This window comes from Alosa sapidissima, chromosome 9 (assembly GCF_018492685.1).
Source record: "Alosa sapidissima isolate fAloSap1 chromosome 9, fAloSap1.pri, whole genome shotgun sequence".
In the NCBI taxonomy this organism is placed as follows: Eukaryota; Metazoa; Chordata; class Actinopteri; order Clupeiformes; family Clupeidae; genus Alosa; species Alosa sapidissima.
Window position 1 is genome coordinate 29,313,686 of NC_055965.1, and position 27,204 is coordinate 29,340,889.

Below are 27,204 nucleotides of genomic sequence, written 5' to 3' on the forward strand. Positions count from 1 at the left end.
GACAGACATAATCAACATGAGATCATTAAAATAGTCAGAGAATCCAGATAAATATTTGAAAACAAGTAATAATAATAATAATAATAATAATAATAATAACACAAAAACACACTGTGAATTTTCAACCAAGAAACGTTGACTTTGTTGCATCAATAGAGGGCTGAAATGTTTGGCTACTCGTCAAACAGTGGAAGCTGAATAACCATTGCGTGAAAAGAGGTGCATCTGGAAATCATCAGATTCATTAAACGTCGCCCAAATCTCCCTGACTGTGTTTTAGGGTGTATTTAAGTCAGCATAATAATAATAATAATGGTGTCAATGGAATCTATCTGATTTGTGGTGGTGGTGGCCTTGTTATGATGTTAACCGGATTTTATCACGTCATCTTCTATGCCAACATATCATTTTATAGAACGTCTCCCAAACCTCCAAGAACTCTGTGTTTTCAGCAGAACAATGGTCTCCATGGGGAATTCTGATTGTTGTTGTAGTTCTTGTTTTTGTTGTTGTTGTTTTGTGCTTTAGTTCAATGACAACAATGCCGGCGAAAGACACATAGTCTTTATATTTATAAATGTATATTTGAGCAGCCTGGCGACCTGCTGTTGCTGTGCTGGAGACATTTTGTGAAGCAGCCAACCCGACACAGAGACAAAATCTACACCAACTGCTGCTGGCAAAGCACCACTGTGTCGAAACTCATGTCAGCCTAGAGGCAAGTGACAGCGTGTGCATGTGATCAGTCCCTGCAATCCCACTGCCACCCCTGAAGCAGACATTGACATGACTGAACATGTGTTGAATATGACTGAACATTTCAATAGCTGCATATTTGTTAAATCCAGGTCAATACTAGTAAGCTCCCTTAAATGCAAACGTAAATATCTTAAGACAGAGACATAAAGGAAATCTCCCAAAGTAACACAGAAAAAAAGGCTTAAAGCCAGATCTAGAGGCACCGTCAGTAGTTAAAAAAATGCATGCTTTGAAATCAACGACATCTGGCTGCAGTTCACCAGAGTTCACCTAGATGGCGATCGCGGGCGAGTCCAAAATACATGGGGTCCTATGGAGCTACATGGCTACAATTATTGTTTTCACCTATTTAACAACTGAAACCCTCAGATTTTATTTTATTTTTCGCAAAATGGATATGGATTATCAATCAAAAGTGAAATAATCCGGGAGTCACTAGCATTGATGCTATGCTATGATCATGCTAATGAATGACGTCATTGACACGTTTGAAAGGCTTTTTAGAACAATTAAGTGACTTTAAAAAATATAATACTCAACCAAGTGTGTTGTCTTTGCCTCCCCTTTCGAATACAATATTCAAATTACTTGAAAAAAAATGATATCCCGAGAAAAGTGGATTTTGAGGGGTACAGCTCCATAGACCTCCATTCATTCTGGACTCGCCCGCGAGCGCCCCTAGATGCAGTACCACACCGGAAGAGTTCCGAGAGTGAAGGTTCTCCCCTTATTAGACATTCTCTGGTTGTACTCTTTAGAGGAGAAGATGGGTGTTCCTGCCAACTGTGTCATACTGTTTCAGTCACCACTAATGTTCCATTACAGTTACATTTTGTATGAGAATTATTATTGGGGCAGCGTGGCCTACTGGTTAGCGCTTCAGACTTGTAACTGGAAGGTTGCCGGTTCGAGCAAGGCACCTAACCACTCACTGCTCCTCGAGCGCCGCTGTGGTTGCAGGCAGCTCACAGTGTCGTGATTAGTGTGTGCTTCACCTCACTGTGTGCTGAGTGTGTTCTAATTCACGGATAAATGCAGAGATAAATGCAGAGACCAAATTTCCCTCACAGGATCAAAAGAGTATATATACTTATACTTACCTATACATGGATTTCTATGCAACGTCACGAAAACGTGCGTGCGCAACCAAGAGGCAGAAAGCACCATAGAACAGCGTAGAGCAATGCTGTCCATAAAAAGAATAAAATGAGTTTTTGTGCTGAAAACTGCACCAATTCGAAATCACGATGGTTAGAGAATGTTCAATATCTCTAACGGAATGCACGTCTTCGCCAAAAATGACAAAATACGATGTTATATTAATAATGCAAATGAACGTCAAACTCTGAAATATAGTCTGAAATGAGATGTTATTATCATTGAGACAACAGGGGTATACAAAAAATTCCGATTGTAGCTTATAGCAGCCGACTATTTAGGTTAAGTTTATAATGTTGTGGACGGCCACCAAGCGTCTTCTGTCCCACGTCTGCGCGCGCATCTAGTTTTGTTGGTAAACGGGAAACCCGTGTATACTTATTACCAGACATGTTTTATTAATTACACAAGTCAAAAACCGATACATTTCTGCTAACGAAAACACTGTTTTGATTCAGGATGTAAATGAGCCCTACCAAATACCCCAACGGAGACTATTCACCATGGCAACTAACGGCACCTGATAGGCCCTCAAGCCTGGCACATATCCAGGAGTATTCCAGTCAGCCAAATGTGGAAGAGGATCTGGGAGTGTGTGAAAGGTGCGTTCTATATCCAGATGATCACAAAGTGATGGGGCACGAATGCTAACAATAACGGATGATACAAATATTAAGACATACCTAAGGTCAGTTTCTTTAGGGATGTTGCGTCAAACATCAGAAATCCACCCTTGGAAAAGAGCTCCTCGTGGGTGAGATTCTGGATGTCATCAGGTCGATCGATGCCAGCGAACACGACACCAGAAGACTTTTTCAACTCCAGAAGGTGAGGAATCTGACAGAAGATTTAAGACAGACACTGAGCTTCATACACAGAAAACCAGACTAGTGGAACCCTCCAAATTGCTGTGACGAAAAAAAGCACCATTTCATCACTATGGCGGTACCATAACTTCACATTTTATCATCAACATGATTCTACTAGAAGTCTGAGCATGGCGCTATATAGGGGAGAGCCAGGATGATTAAAACACTTAAAATTAAATAACAATTAAATAAACATAGTTTACAAAGAGATTATCCCAGACTGAAAGTTACTATTTTCTAACTAGCAACTTACATCTGTACCCGTCAAATGCAGTTGCATTTTCAGCCGTGGAGAAATCCTTCCAGGAGTAATTTCAGCAACTGTGGAACGTTTGAGTAATGTTTGCTACTTACCATAACTTCCCACATTGTCAAACTTACTTACTTTCTTATGGTTTTAGTACTATGCAGTTACGACTTCAATGATGATCAAAACTTTGTAGGCTACATGTTGAATGCTTTAAATGTGTTATGATGTGTACATTAAGTAATTGCCATTATTACCTCACAGATATGCTCAGCGATGTCTTCATTCCTCACAATGATGAGCAGAGGTGAGGAGGGGCCGCGTGTGTCCAGTTCAAACTGGTGCGGCTCCACAGCCACGTGGCCATCCGACTCCAGGCGCTCCTAAAAACAACATTTACGTGTTCGTAACAAGTTAAGCTACTTAATTTGTTCTGAAGGAAATATTTTTCCTGCATTTAACACATAAAGGGGGTAGTATACACACACACACACACACACACACACACACACAAACTAGACGCAGTCGGCTCACCTGGAGCACACACACACCCTTACTGTATTCAACACACAAGGGGGGGGGGGGGATTGTACACAAACACACACACTAGGAACAGTGTGTCCACCAGGAGCACAAACACAATCACACACACACACACACGCACACACGGAGCAGTCAGTTCACCAGGTGCACACACACACAGAGAGCAGTGAGCAGCCGTTAGAGGAGTGGTGCCCAAATTCTTCCCTATAAAGAGCCAAAATTAATCTGGGTGGAGGGCAGCAGGCCACAAATAAGCATTTGTGTTATGTCACTTTACTTTGACCTTACGGTCACTTTACTTTGACCTTACTGTCACTTTACGCTAAATTGAAACGTATCATATTTGTGTCGGTACAGCACTGCCTCAGACAGCTCTCCATGGCGACCCCAGCTACTCACTCGTGTCCTTCGCCTGCTTTGTACATGACCATTTTCGTCATGCTTCTCAGATCCTTATTTTCAGACGGATTGGACTAACGAGATGGAGAAAAAAAAAAAAAAAAAAAAGAAACAGGGCCCCTGCCTGTGTTACAGAATCTGTAACACAACATATAACACACTGTGTGTGAAAATAAGGATCTGAGAAGAAGCATGACGAAAAAGGTCATGTACAAAGTATAAAGAAGAATCAGTATGGTATAGGCCATATGATCTATAATGACGCAAGGAACAATATAAAAGTTAAAAGCTTTGAAAACTACCTTTGTTTCTCTGAAAAAGGGATCTTCAGATGTCGCCAGGATAAAGAATCTGTACTTAATCTCTCCGTCCTGTGTGACAACAGGGTTCTGATCCTCACGAAGACGATCAAAAAAGTCCACATTTGCCTTTTCAGAAAGGTCACTCTGACAGGAAGTGTCCATGTTTGTACAGATTACATCAGTCGTAGTGTTTTTGCTATCATCCATAGTTCTTACAGAGTCGCAGGTCTCTTCAGCAACCTAAACAGCAAATAATGGCAAACAAGCAAACAACAATTAACAACTCGGACATAAATGCACAAGAAGACTGACAGGCCAAAGTTGTTGAAAGGTGACCTTGCTGCATGTCACATTCAATATATATGCTGACTCTTACTTGACTAAAACTCTTTTTAGAACTACTAATTAACTACTAATATACCCATTTAAATGATGGCAAATGGCAAGATATTTTCAAGATTGTTACCCATAACATACTTCACGTCCACTTTTAACTTTTTTAATTGACTAAACTTAACCCAAACTCACTTTCAACTGAGGTTGTGTCCTTGCGCAGACAGGCTCAATCCGCAAATCCAGGGGACCTTCGCAGTACTCGCCTGACTGTCCAGCACCCGCATCACTGGCGGATTCCACTCCTGGGGTCTTTGGGGTACTGGTCAGGTCCATAGCCTTGCAGCTTTTCAGAGAAAGGTCCAACACCTCACATGAAGGGCTCTCAGGCCAAGGCTGTGGCTCTGAAGCAGACGCCTTCGAGCACTCATCTTCAAATGGCGGCATGCACGGTGGCAAGGCCTTTGCGAACATGCCGGAGGTTCCTCTGGGGGTACTCGTGGCGCTGACTTTTGAAAGCTCGAGTTGTAAATGGCCGTCCCGGGGTGACTTTTCTCCTCCGACATCCTCCTCAGGTAGAGAGAAGTCTGAGTCCAGGTGAAAGAAACGAGGAGCGGACTTGCTGTAGAACAGGCCGATCCACATGTGGAAGATGAGGTGAATATCTTCGTCCGAGTCGGTGACGTTGAAATCCCAAGGGCTATTTTGTCACAAAAAAATTCACAACTGTCTGTAGAGTATCCTTACATGAGGGGGGGAAGGGGGGCAGGGAATACATTAAATTATTCAGACATGGTAACTTGCAAGCTGTAGTACAAACGAAGGATGGACATTTTAACCACATCATTCATTCATCACTTGCACTAATTACCTTTGAACTGCAAGTGGCAACAGGATAGAACATGACCAGTGTTCTCTATATCTCAAACAGAGTTTAGTATGATTAATGAGGATGCTTTTCTCTGTTACACATCTTGACAGGAGCTGCTGTTGCTCTATGGAAACAGTTTCATTATTTTTCACCTGTGCTCATCTCAGTCAAACTCAACCTACCCATGTAGTGCTCTCAACACCGTCTCATCACGAGAGTTTTTTCTGAACTTGCTGTCCAGACTGAAGTCATACGTCTCCTTCCACTGCCTTGAAATTTCAATCGATTCGCCCTTTTGAACAATTTCCCTCTGCCTTCGGAAACCGGGCATGCAAGGCTTCTTGCAGGAGGACGGCCCTGCAGCCTCCTCTAGCCTTCCTCCTCTGACAGTCTTCCTCTGGCCCAAGGACTCGTTGACGGACTCGAGCTGGATCTGTACCAGTATGCCGTCCTCCGATCCTTGCAGTTCCTCTGGACATGCGATGTCGAGGAGATCCGAGGGGGCGGAAGGGTTCGAGGGTGCACCTAACAGAGGAACACCAGAGGAGTGAGAGTCTGTGAGGAGGAGAAGGGTCTTTGAGGACAAAACGCCCCCTTAGAATTATAAAGTTCTATCTGACATTCTTGAATGTAGTTAAATCATCCTGGGCTGGAATACCTGTTCACAGGGGCCAGTAGTTGGTTGACTCCATGCAACACAGATGTGAAGCAATTCTCAGAAATAATGGTTATTAGGGCTTTGACTTTTGCCCAAAAATCATATTCGAAGTTCGTTTGTTTATTAATATTAAAATTCGAATATATTCGAATATGTATTAATCCTATTTTAACCATTAAATGTCTTCAGTAAGACCGATATTGGTATCAAACTTAAGTTCTATTTGTTCTGTCCACCAGAGGGCAGTGTATCAGTCAATGTCAATAGACTACGTGCACGAAAGGCTGAGTATTTATGCGTGTGTCAAAATTGTTATTATTGAGCATAGGGCTGGGCGATAACGATAGCGATATGTATCGCACATGTAATCGATATCAATAAAAAATACGTTCGATAGAACATTCATAATTAAAAGCAACACACACCTCCTGCCTTATGTTGTCCATAAATAAAATAGGCTAAATATATCTTGCATTGTAGTATGTCAAACTCTACCAGAGTAGGCGGTAGAAGTAGGCCTAACGTTACCTCAACACAGACTCTCCTTGCCCTGTGCACTCTCTCTCTCCCTCTCAACAGGCGCATCCCTCCTCAGCATGCACATGTAATCCAAACATTAATCGTGCAAGACGACTGGCTAAATTGCTATTAAATCCGGTTAGCATCATTAGCACGCTTCACGAATTTGTTCAAAACTACTGCATTCAAATTGACCAGTGGTGGAGGAAGTACTGAAACTCAGTACTTAAGTAAAAGTACAAATACACAGAGAAATATTTACTTTAGTAAAAGTAAAAGTACCACAATGACAACCCTACTTAAGTAAAAGTAAAAAGTACCTGCTTTTAAATGTACTTTAAGTATTAAAAGTAAGTATTTGCATAATGATTTATTCTCTTAATATCTATATTCTAAAAGGAAAAATCAGTATGGGCTGTGGCATTTTAATTAGTTTTAGGTTATACTCGACTAGATAGTTTTAAGTTAATGCAATTGTGCTTACCATCTGTGGCCCAGTTTACATTCTGACCTACAATTCTAGAGACCGTAATTCTGGTTATCTACTAGGGTGATCTGCTGAGTAATATCATTCAGCAAAACACGAGAGCCTGAAGTTTAACGGGGTAGACAAGGGAAACGTCAGGTGGATCGTAATGCCAATTATGCTGATTGAACAGAAAAGTTGCTGAGAAAGGTGTCTTTATGATTAAGTTCAGTTTCACTTGCGCAGACGCATAGACATTGAATGAGCGCTCACGTTACTACCCCCCAATTGTAGGCTATGCATCTTTATTTAATCACACACAATTAAGGAATATTTCCTAATCTGGAAAATGTTACGTTTTTTTCCGGCCACCGGTTCATTAATAGTCTACCATTCATTTGTGCCGCAAATGATCAGACGTGTGACAGAAGCATGGGCATAGCCTGTAACTTCGCTGATCCGCGGATAGCAATCTCATCGGAGAGGAGGCCCTAACGCTGCAGATAACAGACAGAGAAAGGCACAGCACACAGTTGCATGTACAGTGTAGCCATGGGTCTGGTGAATATAGCCTACCGAATGCAGATGGCTACAAGCTCACGCTTTGCCTGGTATAGACTAGAAGCTTATGTTTCTAAGAATGCACGTAGCGCTCCAGAATCTTTGGTAGCAACCCCCCGGTAAAACAAACGTGTTTGTCAGAGAGAGAAAAAAAAACTGATTATAAAATGTATCGTAAAAAGGAACGATGGTGTTGTAGAAATGTAGCGGAGTAAAAGTACAGATAATTGCTGTAAAATGTAACGAAGTAAAAGTCAAAAGTATGCACTATAAATTTTACTTAAGTAAAGTACAAATACGTGGAAAATTTACTTAAGTACAGTAACGAAGTATTTGTACTTCGTTACATTCCACCACTGAAATTGACTGCTAAATTCTAATCATCTCAATCCCAATGCAAATGGAAAAGTATTTTCCAAGACTCAAACGGGCCTGTCCCAAGGAGAAAAAGTATTCAATTGAAACTTAAACACACGTGGGGAAACTGAACAGTCTAACCATATACTATGATAAACTAGCAAATTAAGCTAACGTTACTTTGTTTACAATATTTCCAGGCTTCAACCAGTGCTGCTTTTCATTCAGACTTATCTGCACATTTATTTATTTGAGTGTTTTGAATGATTGTGTTGCCATTTCTTTCCCCTGTTTGCTTTGATTGATAACTAAGGTGATTAAAATCAGAGGAAGTTATAAGTTTAAAATAAAAATGTCTATGTGGGAGCTGAGCTCACTAAGCGCGAACCAGCCAGGATGCTAACCTACAGGAGCCCAGATGGCCAATAATAGCCTTGCTAATGAGCTCGCGATTTCACTTCAGAAGGCGTGAAAAAAACCTCGGAATCTGAATTGAAAACAACGTTTAGGCTACAACCAAATACATTTACAAAAAAAATATTTCCATAGGCTACAGGTTCGAATATTAAGAGATCCCTAAAATTCGTTCGAATATCTTTAATTTTTAAAATAATCGAATTATATTCGAATAACGAAGTTCGGAGTCAAAGCCCTAATGGTTATGCAACTAAATATTAGTGCAGTGATTCAAAATAAAGCAAAATCTTGAGACATTGTTCAGTTTACACAGTAAATGTTTGAGTTTGAAAAGAAAAATGCAAACACTGCTATTTTTTGAATAGCCTAATACTTATTTTTCTTCACTTTCTGTAAAGGTATAACAAACTTGATGATTTTTGGTCATGTTATCAATGCATTGATATTATGTAATAGAGTCCCGAAGCCATGACGTAGCGTTGCCAAGGAAGCAATTTCACTGGATCTAAACAAATCAATCTAACCATTGAAATCACCATTAGCGGTGGCTTTCTTAATCTATTTCAATAATTTAACAACGTTTCTAAGATGTTAGTATATTTTTTCTGTTTTTACTTCACAGTATGCGGTTAAAATCCTTAAATTCACGCACGTATTTTGGCTTTATTTTTTAAGCAAAAAATGTCACTCTTAACAGCCGCCAGTCTTTGAGAAACGTGAAATATCCACTGGAATTTTGTTTCTTTATATTACACCTGCCAGGGAATCCTGTGTTATGTGGGTAAGCTGCTGCCTAGCAGGCAAAGCATGTTTAAATGGCTATAGCCTAGATTTAAAACAATTTATTAGCTAGAAATTATGCCACATGTCTACATTCAATGCAATTTAAGCCACTTCGAAAGTTTGTTTAGATCCAGTGATTCTGCCGTCACGGAAGCGCTACGTCAGACTTCGGGACTCTATTAACAGTTATTCAAAGGATTTTGAGCTTTATTCACTTTTTTAAAACACACTATTATTCTGAACACAACTGTACAGTTAAGACATTCCAACTAAAAACAAAAGAAGTGAAACTACGTTTGTCAAATTACATGCAGTTAGGATAGAGTAAGACCACAAAAGCAGAATCACTCTTACACCAATCTGACCCAGATGTTAGGGGGGAAAAAACGACTTACCTTGGTCTCTGAAGATGTCTTTGGCATTAATTTTCTGCCATTTCTTCAACAGCTTGTTATATTTCTTTGTACTTGTTGATGCCATTTCAGATGAAGGCACTACATCATTAGACAATGATTCTTTGCCCAGGTCACAACCTGCTATTGAGGCAGGGTTAGATTCCTCACTGCCCTCATCAGAGACGTTGACATCCATCTTGTTCTTAACTTCGCCACAACTTTTAAGTCTCTTGGAGTCAGGTTTAGAGCAACTGAGATCAAGTCCTTTTGGACACTCTGGATCTGATAAGCTACTCCTTTTCCCTGCCCTGAACACTGTTTTTAGCTCACTGATGGGAATTACTGTGTACGTCGCACTTTTCTTCCTCTTGGGTTTGTGAGGTCCTTTGCAATCGGACTCAGTGGTCCGGTCTGATTTTGTTTCCTGAAGGCCATCTGCACCAATATTGACGGATGACTCCATGGTTGCAGAACTCAAAAGGGCAATATTTCCATCAGTTTCCTCAATCAGATTTTCTTGTTCTGTAACAGTTACTGAAGTCTGGTTGTTACTATCCAACTCTAACACGAAAGTGGGAATTATCTCCAACTCCCCTTTGTGTACAGCAGCATTGTTATCTGTTTGAGCAACCTGAAAGGCCGATACATTCACTGAACAATGGAGATGGTCACTTAACCGTCGGTTTCGTTTGAGACCTACCCCTCCATCTAACGTCTGTAAAAGGGAATCTTTTGTGTCCTTTAGTGTAAGGCACTCTTTAGGTTTACCCTTACCAGTAAGTGGATCTCTTGGAGAGTCCGGTGACCCTGTATGGGACACTGATCCTGGTTCGGACCTTGTTCTGTTCAATCCCTTTCCACAGTCTGCCGATTTATGCCTCTTCCTTACTAACTCCACATCCTGAGGGAGCATTTCTGAACCGTGGGGTACAAACACATTCCCACAATCTGTGATGACAGTCTTTAGGTCATGGTTCAAATTGTCTAGGTCTAATTTTCTTTTAAGGCGGTGGACTTGTTTGGACTCAATAATAATCTCCACAGAGGGTTCGTCCCCACCCTGCTTTGATATACAGTCTTGTGAGGCCAGCTTCCGATGTTCCTTCCTATTGCGTTTGCGAGGGGTCTTTCCCTCCTTTCCTTTGCCAGAGGGAGATATCTCCGTGGAGGTTTCAGACATCTGGTTTGCGGTGCCCTTTACACACTGAGAATAATTATGCTCCCAACTTTCAAAGGGCACCACCTTTTTAATCAATGAAACAACCTCTTCCACATGAGGCAAAACATCATTTTTCCGCTTTAACAAACTTGAACGGTCATTTTCTAAAGAGGGTAGTTCCTGTACCTCTCCCTTATGCTCAATCTTGTCAGTTTCTGTTGGAACAAGGGTGGTTGGACTGATACTAGGTGATGTTTGTTGTTTTGAGGCTATCTTTGGCAGGATTCTTCGCAGCTGCTTAGGTCTTCTGCCGCGACGACGAGGCAGAGTCCTCCAGTCTGGTTTGACTGGAGCTTCTGTTTCAGGAAGTTTGTCATTACCAGTTTCATTCTGAACAGAAGGTTTTGGACTGACATTGGGTGCTCTGTTGTCAGTCATCCCCTCTGCAGCACCTGAACTGGGTGGCAATTTTGTACCATTCAAATCCCCGTCCACCCCTTGGTCATGGTCTGTTGAGACAACAACTGGAGTGATGGATGATGTACACTCTCCAGGGAAGGCGACCAGAGCAGGTCCAGGCTTCAGTAAACCTTCTTGTTCAGCAGACTGAAGTATCTCTGAAGACATCACTTCTGAGTTGCGATCACCTGCTGACTGGTCAGACTTAACTGTCAAAGACAGTGCTGGTTTTACTCCATCTTTGCTTACCTCAGTATTAGATAGACTCAATTCAGAGACTGCCTCCTCAGACCCATCCTTTTCCCTTAATGTCTCTGCAGGGGAATTGCCCCCTGCAAGAAGGTGGTCAGTACAAAGGCTGCCAACTTCTGATGCTAGTCTAGTTTTCACTACTTCTGTACTGGGGGAAATGCTGACAGCTTTGTCTTTTTCAGGGTTAGGGAAGATATCAGATGACAGAGAAGGCCCGTCTGAGACTGTCGATGAATCCTGCAAATAATTGTTTTCTGTTGATACCTCTGCAGTAGAGTCACCTGCCTCAGTTGGATTAGAAGGCACACTGGTAGCCTGCAATTCTAGAGGCTTATCTGCACATAGATCAAGTTGAGTTGAGGGTACTTTGTCTGTACTTGATTTAGAAACAGCCACTGGTGACATTTTCTCTGAAGAGTTCTCCTTCTCACTTACATCAGCTGCTATTTTTGCAGAGGAAGGACCCCCAACTAGGGTGTCAGTGGGGCCATTGACATCTGTTTCCAGAGGTTCCTTGGACTCTGCAATGACTGAAGTGAAAGGGCTGTCTTCTGTTTTAGATGAACATAGGTTCTTAGATGCATCATGCTTAATACAATTAGAGTCTGGCTTTTCTTGCTCCTTACTCTCAGAAACCACATCCGCAGAGTCCAAAGACAACTCTGACTTGTGACACTCCACTGACACTACTGTGGACGAGTCAACGACAACAGGTAAAGTAGCAGTAAGGCCGTCGTCATCAGCCTCTGAAGGTTTCTCTGTTAATAAAACAAATGGACTTCTTGAATCTTCCTCTTGATTTGATTTAGACAGGTCATCACTGGGATTTTGGTCAGACGGTGGGTTGTCTTTACCACAATCTTTTATTGGCATCTCTGCAGGCGCATCAAGGCTGCCGACAGTGTCAGTTGCACTGGTGATTTTTGCCTCTACAACACTCAGGGCTTTTCCTGTGCGAATTCCAGACTCATTGTCCTTCATTAGCCCTTTCGGAGTGGAGAAAGGCTTACCAGATATAACGGAGACATTGTCTACTACCTCTAGGACTTTCTGTCTTTCTAATAGTGACTTGCTGTTAGTTTCTGCTAGACTTTCTTCACAGATATCTGTCGTCTGATCAGACTCAGAGTGAGGCTTTGCAGTGTCGCTCTGACAGGTCACTGCTGCAGAGTCATCGGTCCCTTCTTCTAGAGGTTTCTCTAACTTCTTACAGAGTGAACTGCTGGCATCTTCCTCTGCATTGGGAAAGTCCTTAGCCAAATAAGCAGACTGCATACATTCTGATGCGGGTAATGAACATGGTTGACCGTTATTCTCTGGCAACTTCTCTGTGGCAGACTCAACAGACCCTACACAGCTGTCTATGTCATCACCTTGGGGGGGTTTCTTCCCCTTAAGTGGAGTACCAGGAGCTTCTGAGTCAGAAATACTATTGTCCTCTCCTGTAGCAAGCTCAGACATAGGAGAGTCCTCTGGATAGTCGCCATAGTGATTCTCTGGTGATAGTCGATCAGAGGACTCAACCCCGTTAGGCACTGTGGACTGGGGACTGACTGTCTCTTGTTCTTGGGAAGATACTATTGTGTTTGTCTTCACAACATCTTCCAAAAGAACAGTACACCTCGGCTTATTAGACAGACAGGCACTTTCTTCAGTTGAATCATCTGCAGCAACATCAGAAAGTACGCCTGTGGGTACGTTGTCCTCCGGTTCTAGATGGGTGTCTGTGCTGGTGGTGACCGGAGTGTCGGACACGTCTTCCGGTTCCGGGGATGAGATGTAGTAGTACACCTCATCATCCGGGTCATCCCTGTTCTGCTGCTGGTGCATCAGCTCCGAGGCCCTTTTCACAGGGATCTCGAACGAACTGGGATCCTCGAAGTACATCGTCACCTTCAGCCTGGCGACGTCCGTCCACTTGGGCAGTGGGAAGAGCTGCTTGAAAACGCAGGGGACATCGTACTGGTCTGGGAACATGCTGGCTTCTCTCTGAGGGCTGTTCTGCATCCCTGGCTGGATTAGAGTCCCGTAGTTCTTCAGATGCTGCTCGAACAGTGCCCGGATTTCCCTGTGCTGATCTGGAGCAGACTTTTCAACTTCGGTCTCTGCGTAGTTTAAGGCCGGAAGGACTCGGCTAACCCTTGATGACAGCGCTGATTTTTTCTGCATACTCTTGGTATCTGGAGGGATAGAAATAGATAACTCCTTATTTGATATGAACTCTTCTTGAGTGGAAATGAGTGTACAGTTTTCATCACACAAATGCTCTTTAACGTTTCATTACATTGCAGATTACAGCATACATATTGGTAGACCTGTTGCATGATTGCTCTGACTAGCTAAATCACACTTCAAATGGTTATATAGATTTCAAAAAACAGATATACTTTCTGATTTTTATGGAACGTTTAAGTAACACACCTTTCTGTATTGTGTGTGAATCCGGGAATATGAACAGACCATACAAAGCCTCAATTTCCTCAGAACTCGCATCTGTAGAGGAAAAAAAAAGAGAAAAAGGGGGGAAGTTGAAGAGAAACTGCACAACTGATGCCAGAATCACAGAAACATTCACAAACATTGGCTGCATAACTATATGTTACAATATTCCTTATTGTCTGTTGGCTTCAGGCGTGGCATTTTTCTACATTTCACTTTTTCATTCACACTTTCTTCATTTCACAATTTTGAAACAACAAAATTTGCATACAAATGTAAATGACTGGTTGGATGAAAGAATGACAGTTACCTTCATAAGATAAGAAGTATGTTGAATGTAATATAACAAAGACTCCAGAATCACTCAACAGAAAAACAAGGGCCTATGGAAGGGGATAAACAACACCACACACAAACAACAACAAAAGTTATTTACAACGAAAACACAAAGTGTAAGTGTAAAGTGAGATCTTTAATTTAACGTAAGAGGGAAGAAATATACTGAACCCACCAATTCTTTCTCTTTCAACTCGTCGATGAGGAGAGTAAGGGAGGACTCATCCTCATCCGTAGGGATCACCTCGTAAAGACTGCAGCATTTTCCTCCCACAAAAACTGCACAGGCAGCACAGACTTTGTTAGGCTATGCTCTTTTACTAGTGTTGACTACTACTATGTTAATGTTCAACTGCAGACAAATGAAGCAATACCATTTACAGGGAAAATAATCCAGAAGCAAGCCAGTAACATCAGGTACATTTTTCATAATTATTCAAAATCCCTCTAATGTTCTGTAGTTTACGCTGTTTATATATTTATTATTTTGTTACAGGAAATATTTACCTCGTGGAAATCTGACTGGAAATGTTGACTTGCAAAAAAGTATGAGGCTCTTAAAAACTGGTGCAATTTTTTACGTGTTTTTATGTGTTTTATGTGTCCTTCAAATTGAGTTGACCCTGTTAATGACAACTTGACACTTACTGTCTCCAGAAAAACAGGTTTCAAACACTTCCTTTGGTAACAGTGCCTTCAGGTCTGGAATGCTGATCACACTCTTCACACTCAGCATCTCTGGGCTGAGAACAAAAACAAACAAACAAACATACAAAATAAATTGTTGAGTTGATTAGATAGGGACTTCACTCCACCATTTTGTTGAAAAATATGAAAACAAAAACTTATATTAGGACTGTAAAAGTGACTAACAATTTATGTTGTGATAACAAACAAACAAAACAAGTATTAAGGTTCTATGAGTAGAATAAGCACTTAACTACATATCTTTGTGCTGTTTTGTTCAAAAAAAGGTCAAACATACATATATTTAGGCTGTACAAGGATTAAATGTACAACTGCATGTGGTTTAAATCACAGTAAAAGTTCTTAAATCATGATTAATCTCAAAATTAATTGTTTTGAATTTGAATTTTACATCTATTAAAGATTTCTAAGTGTAACACCTTATTTAAGGTTACATTTCTTGGGCAATTTTGACAAAATCAAGGCTGACTTGAATTACTTCAAACCAAGAATATCAAAGAGTGAGCTAAGCATGTACTGTTAACCTTCAAGTTCATGTCAGCTAAAATATATTTTCAGTGATAGGCTGACATATACTGACCACCATAGAGATGTGGTTTTACAGAATATGCTGCAGGAATAGTGTTTAGACAGAACGCATGTGGAAAGTCTTGATTTCATCATTTTAAAACAATGGGCATTTTACATTTACATTTGTGCAAAATATAATTTTGGGAAATAATATGATCTTCATGCTGAATGCTGTACATGCACTCTGGAGAGGAAGGTGGAAATCTAGGCTTACTCTTGACACAAGGCTGCCTCTACCAATACTGGCAATGTCAATAATGTTGATACGATTTTGCGTTCGACTTGAGGTCAGACTCAATCCAGTTTTTTGGAGCCATAAGTAATAATAATAATAATAATAATAATATAATAAGTGATAAAACAGGGAATGACCCAACAAGCTACAAGTGCAATCTCTGGAACAGGAGCAGCCCAATAAAAGGGCAGAGACCAAAACACCCTACAAACACCTACAGTTTTGCTGGTATCAAAGCTCCACTGTGGGACTTCAGTCCAATGTCGAACACAAAGGACTCAATCGACAGCTGGCCTGTCCAAGGTTTGTAGTCAAACGACACTGCAATTAAACATAAAGTACATCATTACACTCCACAAGGGTAAAGATGAGATGGTGTCTAATTAGAAAATTATTCCAAATCATCTTAGCTTATCTTTAACTTGTAAATCGGTCTAAAAATAAATAACTGTTATAATGTGTACTGTACTAATACACAGCAATGTGTCAAATCCATGACGATATGAAAACATTCTGATAACGTAAGGTAACTTACCAGTTCTCTCATCACTGAGGAGGGAAGACGAGTCATAGGAAGAAAGAGATCGGTGAGTACCAATTCACAGAAAAACAACATTACAGGTCATGATTTAAGCAATACTATATGGTATTAAAATAAACTACTGCTGGAAGTTGTATACACAATTATATTGTATCGTATTATATTTAATTTGCTGCACCGTTAAATGAAAACGAGCAACTTAAACATCTGTGCGTTCCAGTGATCCCTTCCTTTTTGATACAATATCATACCTTTCCTCTGTTATCTCTGGGCTGGCGGTCTCTGCTTGGCCATAAGAGAATTCCACAATCGCAAATGGGTACACATGCCGTGGGCACTTTTCTGCTACTTCGCTTCTACTCAAAATCTCGTACATGTAATACTGAAACACACAAACCGCAGCATTGACAAAGAAAGCAAAGAAAATGAGACAGACCAAGAGCACATGATGAATTAGGTGCTTCAGCTCTTGAATGTATAACTAAACTTTCTTTTCAAAATCTTAGAAGCATGACATTATAACACTGAAATGAATACAGTGATTAACATGGTGGAACATTCTAATAATGCGAAACGTGAGGAAAATCACATTCTAATGTCTATGCTTCTTGAGGCCTCAAACTTGTTACCTGTGTCCTTTCCAAAGCCAAGAATGAACTGGTGGCAGCTGTGACTGTTTTTATCTGCTCCGACTCGTGGCAGTCAAACCCCTGGGTCGGAGGCGTGAATTTTAGGGTGTAGTTCTCCGTTACCTCTTTCACTCGGCCCTGTTGATATGACAACAGAAAGATGTAAAATTGTACAATGATATCAGTGAAATATTTTATTAAAGTTGTTGTACCATGAGAGGCTGCTGTATTGAATGCAATGCAGATCAATGCAAGACTACGGTGTGGCTGCGTTCAACTCTAAGCTTTCTTTTTACAAAATTCCTCCTTTTGGGGGGTAAGGAAGATAGAGATACAGCACAGCAGACAGGGTTCAAACTGTTTTTGTAAGATTTATTTATTCATTTATTTTTTACAACTATTTGCATATGTGCAACCTGCAAATTTGCTGCGGTTTTAATTTGTCTTTTTTCCCATGTTGAGGAGGCAAGTCTGCCAGTGCAGGCCAATGTGCAGAGTGGGGGAGGGTATGGGGTTGATTATTCAACTGCACAGGCCATTGTGCAGAGGGGTGGGGGGTGCGGGGGTCTGGGGTTGATTATTCAACTGCACAGGCCGATGTGCAGAGAGGGGGAGGGTCTGGGGTTGATTATCCTGCAGAGGTCATTGACCTCTGAAGTTCGCTTACAAAAACGAACCAAAACGGCCATCATTGCCCATATAAGGAGATCCACTTTACCTATGGCAAGTTGCATTGCACGTTAGCTCTGGGGTAGCAAAAATATTAGTGTGCCGCCTTCACGTACCGGAGATCACAGTATCCACTCGAAGGCAGAGGACAAAAGTGTGTTCAGGAAACGTCTGCATTTCAGACTTTTTCATCCCCGCGAGAGTTTAACAGGTGCGATAATTCAAAATCCCCATGTTATTTTCCCATAGGAAAAATCGCCAGATACCGGATGTCAAAGATAGTAGCTTTTTTGTAGGCGAACTTCAGAGGTCTATTGCAATCAAGGGGGCAGGCAAATTCCCGGAAGTAGAAGCATCCATGGAGCAGTGGTCATAAACTCTCTGCTAACCCCATAGAACGCCCATTCATTTAGGATTTTTTTGAACTCCCATAACTTCATATAACATATATCCTGTGCCGACATTGTAGCTTCTGTATTATCTACATTAACAAGAGAAGGCAAAATAGGCTCAACTACCTCATATGTAACATTGAGATTCCCGTAAGAAGTATAGTTAGTGAGTCCGGTTGTAGGGAAGCTAACGTTTGACGTAATATGACGCTATTATGCCCGAGTCTTTCTGTCGCACAGTAGGGAGATAACCGTATTGTTTGGATAAGAAGCTAAGTCCTGCCAGCACGGAAACTCATGAACAAAGCTATGTAGCCTACAATAACATTGTATGTTAAGGTAAAGCATTACATAGAGGCAAGTAAACCTATTAAAAAAACGGCACTGACGTTAATCATTTCAGAGGTTTGATGGATTGACTGTAGGTCGGAAAAGTGGAAAGACGAAGGCTATAACTTTTTTGTTTTGTTTTACCATGGTGGTGTTTGAAGACGATCATGTCTGGTAGTTTCAACATTAACACGACTTGATATCACTTGTTAGGATGATATTCTATGTGAACCATCTATCATACGAGTTACAAGATTCAGTTCGATGGCTAACGTCACAAAGTTAAGTGCGAGTCGATGGCAATCCAACTGAAAAAGCGTTCAATTTGCGATGGCAATCCAATTGAAAAAGCGTTCAATTTGCCTCAGTGCCCTCCCATTGAAAACGAGGGAGTCTGTTCGTCCATTTCTTTTACTGTCTATGATTGCAATGCAGGTAGGGGTACGGATTTTGCAACCATTTTTTGAGGATTTTTGTACTTTTTACAGCTATGTGTGACCTGCGAATTTGCTGATGTTTTAATTTGTTTTTTATTTATTTTTTGTTGAAAAATGAGGACGAGAAGCGAGTCTGCAAGGTAGGAGAGGGGGAGCGCCTTTGCACAGGTAACATCATCGTACAGCAGGGTCTGTCTACAGCAAAACATTCCTGAGATCGTGGAGGGGGGGAAAAAAATCAGTTGACAGTTGATCAGATTCGGAAGCAGAGTTGGTGGGGGGAAAAGGCAAGAAAACAATGTTTCCAGTTGGAAAGGCTCAGGGAATTAACAAAAACGAAATTACGTAAACATTGCAAAAACAAGATGGTGGTCCAAAGGGTTACATGTTAATCTGAGCCTTCACCCTACACCATTTTTTCCTTTTTCAGACAATTCAATGCAAAATGTGGGGTGACTTGAAGTAGTGATACATAACAGTCCTGATGATGACTCCTGAAATAGCCTCTCGTTGAATCATATTTTCAAAGCATTTTTACATTACATTAAGCAGACACAAAATTGTGACTCAACTATATTACAAGGGATTACATTGTCCCCAGAGCAACATGGGGTCAAGTGCCTTGCTCAAGGGCACAGCAATTGGAAGCCGGGAACTGAACCAACAACTTTCAGGCTACTGCACGCTAGCCCTAGCCCGACGAGCCAGACCCACATCAAGATGTAGGGTCTGGGAACTTACCATTGGCACTGCTCAATCCAAGGGGCGGGAAAAAACGGTTGTCTTTAAAATGTCCTCTGCACGCAATAGGATAGTGCTACAACTCATAAGTCCCATGCATTTCCCACCAGCGGAGCTAGTTGATCAAATTTTTTCTAATTTAAAAAAAGCTTATCGAGTCGCGATTCAAAGACCGCTGTTCACCAGCAGCAGCATCCATCTTCTTTGTTTTCAAGTAGCAGGAAATTCATGCGGAACCGTCACCGACTCTATACACAATGTGATTGACCTGATAGAAGTTTAATTTGTCCAGCTTGCAAGCCAACGGAGAGTTGCTAGACTACCCTGGCTGCAAATTACATTTGCTGCCGCTAGGGTGCGTCTCGATTTCTAGGCTACGCTGGCCCAGCCCCTTAACCACTACACTAGCACCGCCTAAATCGCATTTATCAGTACAGGTAAAATGGGGGAACATGTAGAATTGCAGGTCAACCTAAGTGTGTGCCCTCCTAAATGTTCTGCTTGTGCTCCAAAAACATTCAGTAAGGGGCTACAGTGATCCTGTTAAAAAAACAAAACAAAAAAAAACAACCACTGTCTGGAACCCTGTACAGATGTGTGTGTTTTTAGCACCTTCGGCATTGGTCAGTTGGTGATGACTGACGAGAAATCGTTTACCTTGGTGAGCTTGATGATGGCTATGTGACCTGATTTCCCACTGTACCATGGCTTGAAGTCCAAGCAGTCTGAGTATTTAGATACATACACACCTATAACAGAGAAAGGAAAGTGACACCAAAAAAATAAATGAATAAACACGGAGCATGAAGAATGGAAGACAGTTTTGTTAATATACACTCTGCAGACTGAGATGACGCTAGCGAGCACCAACGTCGAGGTCAAATGTGTTTATATAGCACATTATCATATGTAATCATCATTCAATGTGCTTTACACAAAAAGAACAAACCAATATCAGGGAAAGCCCAACTCAACACGGTAAAGAAATCAGAGGCACAACACTCTATATTAGCATCCAGAAATACATCCCACCCTCCTGCAATACAGCCATTTAGCTATATCGCAACTCTCTCTTTCAATGGCTCTGACCCAACTGAATTTGAGGAATGAACAGCGTGGGGACAAGGTAATTTGTAATTGTTTAAGGCAGCACAACCACTTGATCAGTGAAGACGTCGAGTCTTGAGGAAAATAAGTCCTGAGCTTTGACCTCCCACCACACCAGATTAAACACTACCTGTCACCGAAAACAAATAAACTCAACTCATTGTCAGGGCAACACCTCTGAGAACAAATTCCAAACCAGGAGACAACAATTGACGTTCACGTGTGACCAAATGCTCTATGTTTAACAAATACCATCAAAAAAAAAAAATCTACCTCAGGGCCATAATCTGGTCTGACCAGCTCTTCCACAGCTGCCTCTGCGATGACGATGACAAAAAATGCCTCATGTTCCCAGGCCAGGACATACAAAAACAATCTACGTATTTACGCCATTAAACAAACAAAAGACCAACTACCAAACAAAACAAGCCAAGGATACTATACACAAAAGCCTACATTCAAGTGCTACAAAGGAAGTTTTACACTCTGGGTGTTTTAAAACAAACTGAGACCAATGACTCCGGAACCGGGTGAACCGAGACCATCTTGCTAAATATTTACAGCACGGTTCGCTTTGATGTCCACAGTAAATTAATCTGTGCACTGCGCCACGTGACACTGTTTCAGACGGGACCTTTTTCAATGTCACACCGCAGTCACACCTTCAATGCAAGGTGTGACTGCGAGGTGTGGCAAGGGTAAACAGTAGTTATCTGGAGCCGGTTGCACAAAACACCTTAAGTTTTTAAACTTAAGTATGACCCTTAAGGCTTAATTTCTCCTCAGGCAAGGGATTTATGTACTGTAAGGGTGTTGCACAGAATATCTTAAATGGTTTCCTTAGTTAGATTTACTGCATTGAAAGGGATTTCCCCACACGAAAATTTTATAGTTTTGGTGATGCTGTTAACAACCCACTGTACACATTAAAGCATAATGATCTTATCATTCATCTTACCTTAATAATATTCACTGAAATTATCCAGGTAGCAAGTAATAGACAAATATCAATAATATAGAAATTATATATATGAACTGAACAATACTAGCTGGCTAGTTAAGAGATGATCCTGACTCATTAGGGCACCAGAACAAACTTTTTTGTTAACATTTTGCCTAGCAAACCGAACCGAAGCTCATGGTAGGCTAACAGGAGATCCACATGAATTCTGTTAATGTTAGCGGAGAGGTTTTATTTTCAATAGTCAAAAGTAGTCAAAGCCCATATTAATGCAAACTGTTCTTTTAATTTTCCTTTTTATGTTTACTTGAATACTGTGCAATGTACCTGGGATTGAACTTGAAGCAAAAGTATAATTATTGCAAGCTGCACTACATTTTGTATTGTTTTTTATAAAATATGTTGGTGAAATTTACACATTAAAAGTTCTGTATTTTGACCGCAATTGTCTTTGCATTCTGATTCCTCACTTCATTAGAGTCATGAGTGGCTATTCTTTGTAAACAGCATCATTATCTGGGGTCATGCAAACCTGTATTACTACTAGTGTGGAGTTATTGTACAATAATCACTCATCATGACGGTAAAATAGAACATCCTAGGTCAATCTACTGCAGTAATTCCTCTCTCAACCAGTAGAAAATGCTGTGAACACCTGATTATGCATGAAAAAAAAAAATATATATATATATATACACTGTCATATACCGTGAAACCGTCAGAATTTTGGAAAATACCGTGATATACATTTGTGGTCATACCGCCCAGTACTACAAACGTCACTAAAAAGTCCACGCCATTCCAGTGTTACAGAGGAAAGTAAAGTGTTACTCTAATGCCTGCGGAAAGAAAATAAAAAAACGGGTATAAATGTTTAGAAGGCTATGGGCCTGAGTAGAATAGACTTTGAGCTATCAGTTGGATGAGGTCATAAAGGACATTTGACATTTTCAACTTGTTCCTGGCCTAGGCAGATGTCCCTGCAAGCTTGGAAGACACAGCATATTTTACATATTTCTCTGATGTTAACATTGAAGACTGTAAACACTATATGCAACTTTCGTCAGATGAGGAGACATCTCCACAGCAATGAACCACCCTACAGCACTATTACACCATCAGGTCACCACTATTACATCTTCACAGCAATGAACCATCCTACAGCACCATTACACCATCAGGTCACCACTATTACATCTTCACAGCTATAAACCACCCTACAGCACCATTACACCATCAGGTCACCAAAAAACATCTTCACATCAATGAACCATCCTACAGCACCATTACACCATCAGGGCACCAAAAAAGATCTCCACAGCAATAAACCACCCTACAGCACTATTACACCATCAGGTCACCAAAAAACATCTCCACAAGCACTCCACTCTACGCTGGCACACTTGGAAAGTCCTGACTCTGCTATTCATTGACTTGAACTTGGCCTTTAACACTGTGTTCTCCTTCCATTTTAGCCAGCTCGGTACTGAGACATATCCACCCACAATTGACCTGCCTTAGGGCTCTTGTTCAATGGCTAACTTTGGGCTAATGGGTAACTTCACTGGTCCAGTCAAGACAATGTCCATATCATCAAGACTTAAAAAAAAAAAAAAAGAAAACGCAGCACACAACTGAAATGACAGCAACAACTAAACAATCAACACCACCACTACTCAGTAAGTGAAACACATTATCTGATTAATGTTTGATAACATCCTTCCAGTCCAAACTAGAGGGACTCTGACCTGGTGTAAAACAGCTTTACCCAGGAAACTAGTACAGCAAGGGAAAGTGACGCTGAGCAAGGGGGAGCGAGCGAGAGCAAGTGTCACCATGTGATAACTTCCTTTAGGATCACTGACAGAAGCAGGATACAGGACACTGCTCCTGCAAGTGAAAGTGTCAAAGTATACTAACGTAATCAACTGAAGCAGGACATTTAATACAAATATTATCTCTTTCAAGAACACAACATGCATTTGCTGGCTACTATACAAATTAAATCCCCCTCTATTAATAATTTCATAGGTTTCAAACAACGTAGTTCAAACTGCCTGTTCAGTCCGTAACCTCTGGAAACTTTGGTAGCAGCCTTTGCGTGCTTCTTCTGCAGTTTAGTGAAGTTATTATGAACAATTCATGCACAATACTACTACTAGTGGAGGGTGTACAAAATATTCAAATTATTTCCATTGGTCATTTTGATACTCAAAGCTAACTGTAGACAGGAGAAGGTGGACATTCTATTTATAGTAAAAAGTAAAAATCGTCAGAAATACAAGATATATTGTTCTCATCGGACAGCGACAAAATGTATTCTGTGAACACTAACCTTGTGTCTCTTTGCAGTGTTCTATAACAATCAAATGATCATTCCAAGCCATTTCATTTCACTATGTTTACGTCTATATTCATGTCTGCTTTGTTTAGTAGCTCACAGTTAAATGGTCAAAATAACCCCCCCCCCCCCCAAAAAAAAAAAAAAAAAAAAAAAAAATGGAAATTAGGCTAGAAAAGTAAACAACATGTGAAATGCATTAATAGCAGGGATTAGAAACCGTTCAAAGAACGAAAATGAAAACCATGAAGACCTCAATACAAATCAAACCAGCTAATAGGCTAACTGAAATACAACCATGTCAATATCTAGGTATGATGAAGGGTACTGTATGTGATGATGTGGGGCTATTTTAACTCCAAAGATCAAGTGAACTTTATCATGATGCATAGTATCCTGGATCCATGAAATAACAGGTCTTTAAAAATAAAATAAAAGAAAAAAGAAAAATCGGCCAGCATCTATGGGAATTTAACAAAGGGGTTCCTATAAAATGCCTATTTAAAGAAAAATATTTATTTATTTACAATACATTATTAATTTACAAAGAAAATTGGTGTCCTTAAAGGTTGAATTTCTCATTATTTTAATTAAGGCATAAAGATCAATTTCCCAAAGACGATTTTTGTTTTTAATTCCTCTTTTTAGTCAACTTTAACATGGATTCACATACTTTTTCTTGCCAATGTACATCTTGATCATTGAATTAAGATAGCAGGGAGTATATCCAGTCAGTGTTCTATAGGCCAAAGTGAGAGATTTAAATTTATACTTTATACCACTATATGGAGCCAGTGGAGAGTAACTAGGAGAGGAGTTACGTGTCCTCTTTGGCTAATTGAAGACCAAGCGTGCTGCAGCCTTCTGAATCAGTTGTAACAATCTTACTACACAAGCAGGTAGGCCAGCCAGTGTTTCCCATACATTGACTTATTTGTGGCGGCCCACCACAATATCAACCTTGACCACCACACAATGAGTTTCCAGGTTGTACCAAACTGTGCTCAAGTCTGGTAAGCATCATAACCATGCTGCGCTAATTTGTTAAAAACTGTTGCATTCAAGTTAATTCTGCAAACCTACCACCACAAATAGAATTCAATTCTGTGGGAAACACTGCCAGCTAATAGTGAATTACAATAGTCCAGCTAGGAGATAACCATTGCATGTACAAGAAGTCATGTGGAATATTGTGTCAGATAAGGTCTGATCTTCCTAATGTTGTAAAGGATAAACCAACATGATTTTGCATTTGAGGCTACATGCTCAGAGAAGTTAAGTCGGTCATTAATTACAACGCCCAAGATATGTGCTAGTTGATATCTAGTTGGGGTTTTTTGCAAGTGTAACAGTGGATGAAAAAGATGATCGTACTAGTAGTTACTAAAATAATTTTCATCTCTGGATTCACACCATTTCCTCTCAGCAGCTGTAAGTTCCTTTCATACTGAGTGTATACTGTTTGTCAGCCATGGATGACAAGGTTTAGAACGAGTGGGCCTTGTGGAAAGAGGATATGTGGCATTGAGATGCCAGTATTGATGAAGAGTCTCTGTAGCGTCAATAACCTCAAGTGACGAGAATTAACTCGGAAAAGGTAAAGCAGATGTTACTAATGTGTAATACAAAATGGTCGCTTGAGAGGCTTCTGAGTTTATGCCTGAACAAAATTGTCGGAGGAGGAGCTGCTGGGTTATCCAGGAGACGCACAGATAACCTAATGAAGTAATGATCCGATACATGTAGGGTCATTCCACGTCAGTTCAACCAGGGCCCACGCACTTAGGTCTCAAAAAATTCTGAAAAAATTACCAGGTGTACCTATGTTACCCAGGAGACACACTGTAAAATTACTCTTATGTAAGATAAATACTTTCCAAGATACAGCCAGTTTTACAGGGGAAGGGGAGTGTCGATTTTGTTCAGCCTCTTTTTGTCAAAGTTCACAAGCCCACAGCGCAAGAACTAAACCATGTAGGAGGATCAAATTTTGCATGCTGGTACATAATTAGGAATAGTATGTAGCAAAATTGTCACGTTTGGTCTGGATAATCCTGCGTGGTCATAGCTGTCCCTCAAAGTTGATACAAATTTTATTGGAGTTTTTGGCTGGGCTCTGTTTAAGCCTTCAGAAGACATATTTGTACTCAAAATAGGCTCTTGATTTATTTCCCTTACTGAGATAAGTAGAAACACTCTCACAAAAAGCAATGAACAGAAAATAAATCCCTTCAGGGTCTGAACAGCAGACCTCACAAGTCTGAAAAATCATTTTGGTTATCATTTTCAGAGCACCCAAACACCTTGTGGGAATATACAAAGATTTTTTAAATATGTTTTTCTTTATTCTCCATGATCCCTTCTTTTTGAAAACACCAATTTGACTTGTCTTATGCAAATCTTTCTTTTTTATTTTCCACCCTGAACATGGGCAAAATGCCCCATTGACATCACCCAGTTACGTAGCAGAATTCCATCAAGATCCTTACCAGCCTTGTAAGTAGGACTGTGTACATGTGTGATATTAAATGAGTTGTGGTTCTGAGCAGGTAGCAACTTACATAAGTAGTCAACAGATAAGTTACCCACTGTATAGCAAAGGCATGCTGGATATATAAATCACAAGAAAATAAAAACATTAGCCTAGTACAAAACAGAATACAGCAACATAACCATATCAACCATGCTGCTCTCATAATTGCTGGAAGTCATAACTGAAATTGAAAATCTATTTTGATTGATTGTCCACATCTCAAAGTTGTGTTCTTCCCAAGAACAGAGCAAATCAAGGAATCAAGGATTTAATACCCCCCTCCCAAAAAAAAAAAAAACCTGGACTCAGATCAAACATCTCCTTATTGTTAATGTTCCTAATTATCCTAAATACTGTATGGAATTGTCTTGTATGAAACTGAAATTGATCATATTTGTTAAAAAACATAATTTGACAGAAAAGAGCAAGATACCTGCTTAACTTCTGGTGTGCGACAGCAAGAGGAAAAGAGGGAGGTCAGTCCCACAAAACAGATGGTATATGTACAATACATCTTTTCCAGAGGTATAAAAGCCTGGCTTCAGAAGACAAACTTGAACACCTCTGATATTTTCGATTTCATCTGACTGTCTGCCTGATGGCCACTGCTCAATAATTCATAATTATATAATAATAAGAGGATACGACAAATGATGACATTTTAACATTATCATCAGAGACACTTTTTCACACATCACATTTTAAGATAAATAAAACAAAAAATGCAA

The 27,204-nt window shown here is 40.4% G+C and overlaps 3 protein-coding genes across 29 annotated transcripts in view; all 3 read right to left on the minus strand.

Annotated features, from left to right (window-relative positions):
* LOC121719407 (NACHT, LRR and PYD domains-containing protein 3-like) overlaps nucleotides 1-27,204 on the minus strand; it is an 851,137-nt gene that overhangs the window by 541,253 nt on the left and 282,680 nt on the right. The window lies entirely within an intron of this gene.
* LOC121719377 (NACHT, LRR and PYD domains-containing protein 12-like) overlaps nucleotides 1-27,204 on the minus strand; it is a 732,803-nt gene that overhangs the window by 414,060 nt on the left and 291,539 nt on the right. The gene's annotated exons all lie outside the window — the stretch shown is intronic.
* The window catches only part of LOC121719380, a 33,642-nt gene that overhangs the window by 2,549 nt on the left and 3,889 nt on the right, over nucleotides 1-27,204 (minus strand). For both annotated transcript variants that reach the window (XR_006034260.1, XM_042104917.1), the window contains exons 6-20: nucleotides 20,192-20,283; nucleotides 16,966-17,103; nucleotides 16,588-16,718; nucleotides 16,331-16,344; nucleotides 16,014-16,116; nucleotides 14,931-15,025; nucleotides 14,458-14,561; nucleotides 14,257-14,329; nucleotides 13,929-14,000; nucleotides 9,638-13,687; nucleotides 5,664-6,006; nucleotides 4,806-5,310; nucleotides 4,278-4,517; nucleotides 3,291-3,416; nucleotides 2,601-2,754 (exon numbers count right to left, since the gene is read on the minus strand). Coding sequence is in view for 1 of the 2 variants with exons in the window: in XM_042104917.1 (XP_041960851.1) it covers nucleotides 2,601-2,754; nucleotides 3,291-3,416; nucleotides 4,278-4,517; nucleotides 4,806-5,310; nucleotides 5,664-6,006; nucleotides 9,638-13,687; nucleotides 13,929-14,000; nucleotides 14,257-14,329; nucleotides 14,458-14,561; nucleotides 14,931-15,025; nucleotides 16,014-16,116; nucleotides 16,331-16,344; nucleotides 16,588-16,718; nucleotides 16,966-17,103; nucleotides 20,192-20,283 (6,240 nt within the window). In the remaining variant the exon portion in view is untranslated. The remainder of the gene's footprint in view (nucleotides 1-2,600; nucleotides 2,755-3,290; nucleotides 3,417-4,277; nucleotides 4,518-4,805; nucleotides 5,311-5,663; nucleotides 6,007-9,637; nucleotides 13,688-13,928; nucleotides 14,001-14,256; nucleotides 14,330-14,457; nucleotides 14,562-14,930; nucleotides 15,026-16,013; nucleotides 16,117-16,330; nucleotides 16,345-16,587; nucleotides 16,719-16,965; nucleotides 17,104-20,191; nucleotides 20,284-27,204) is intronic.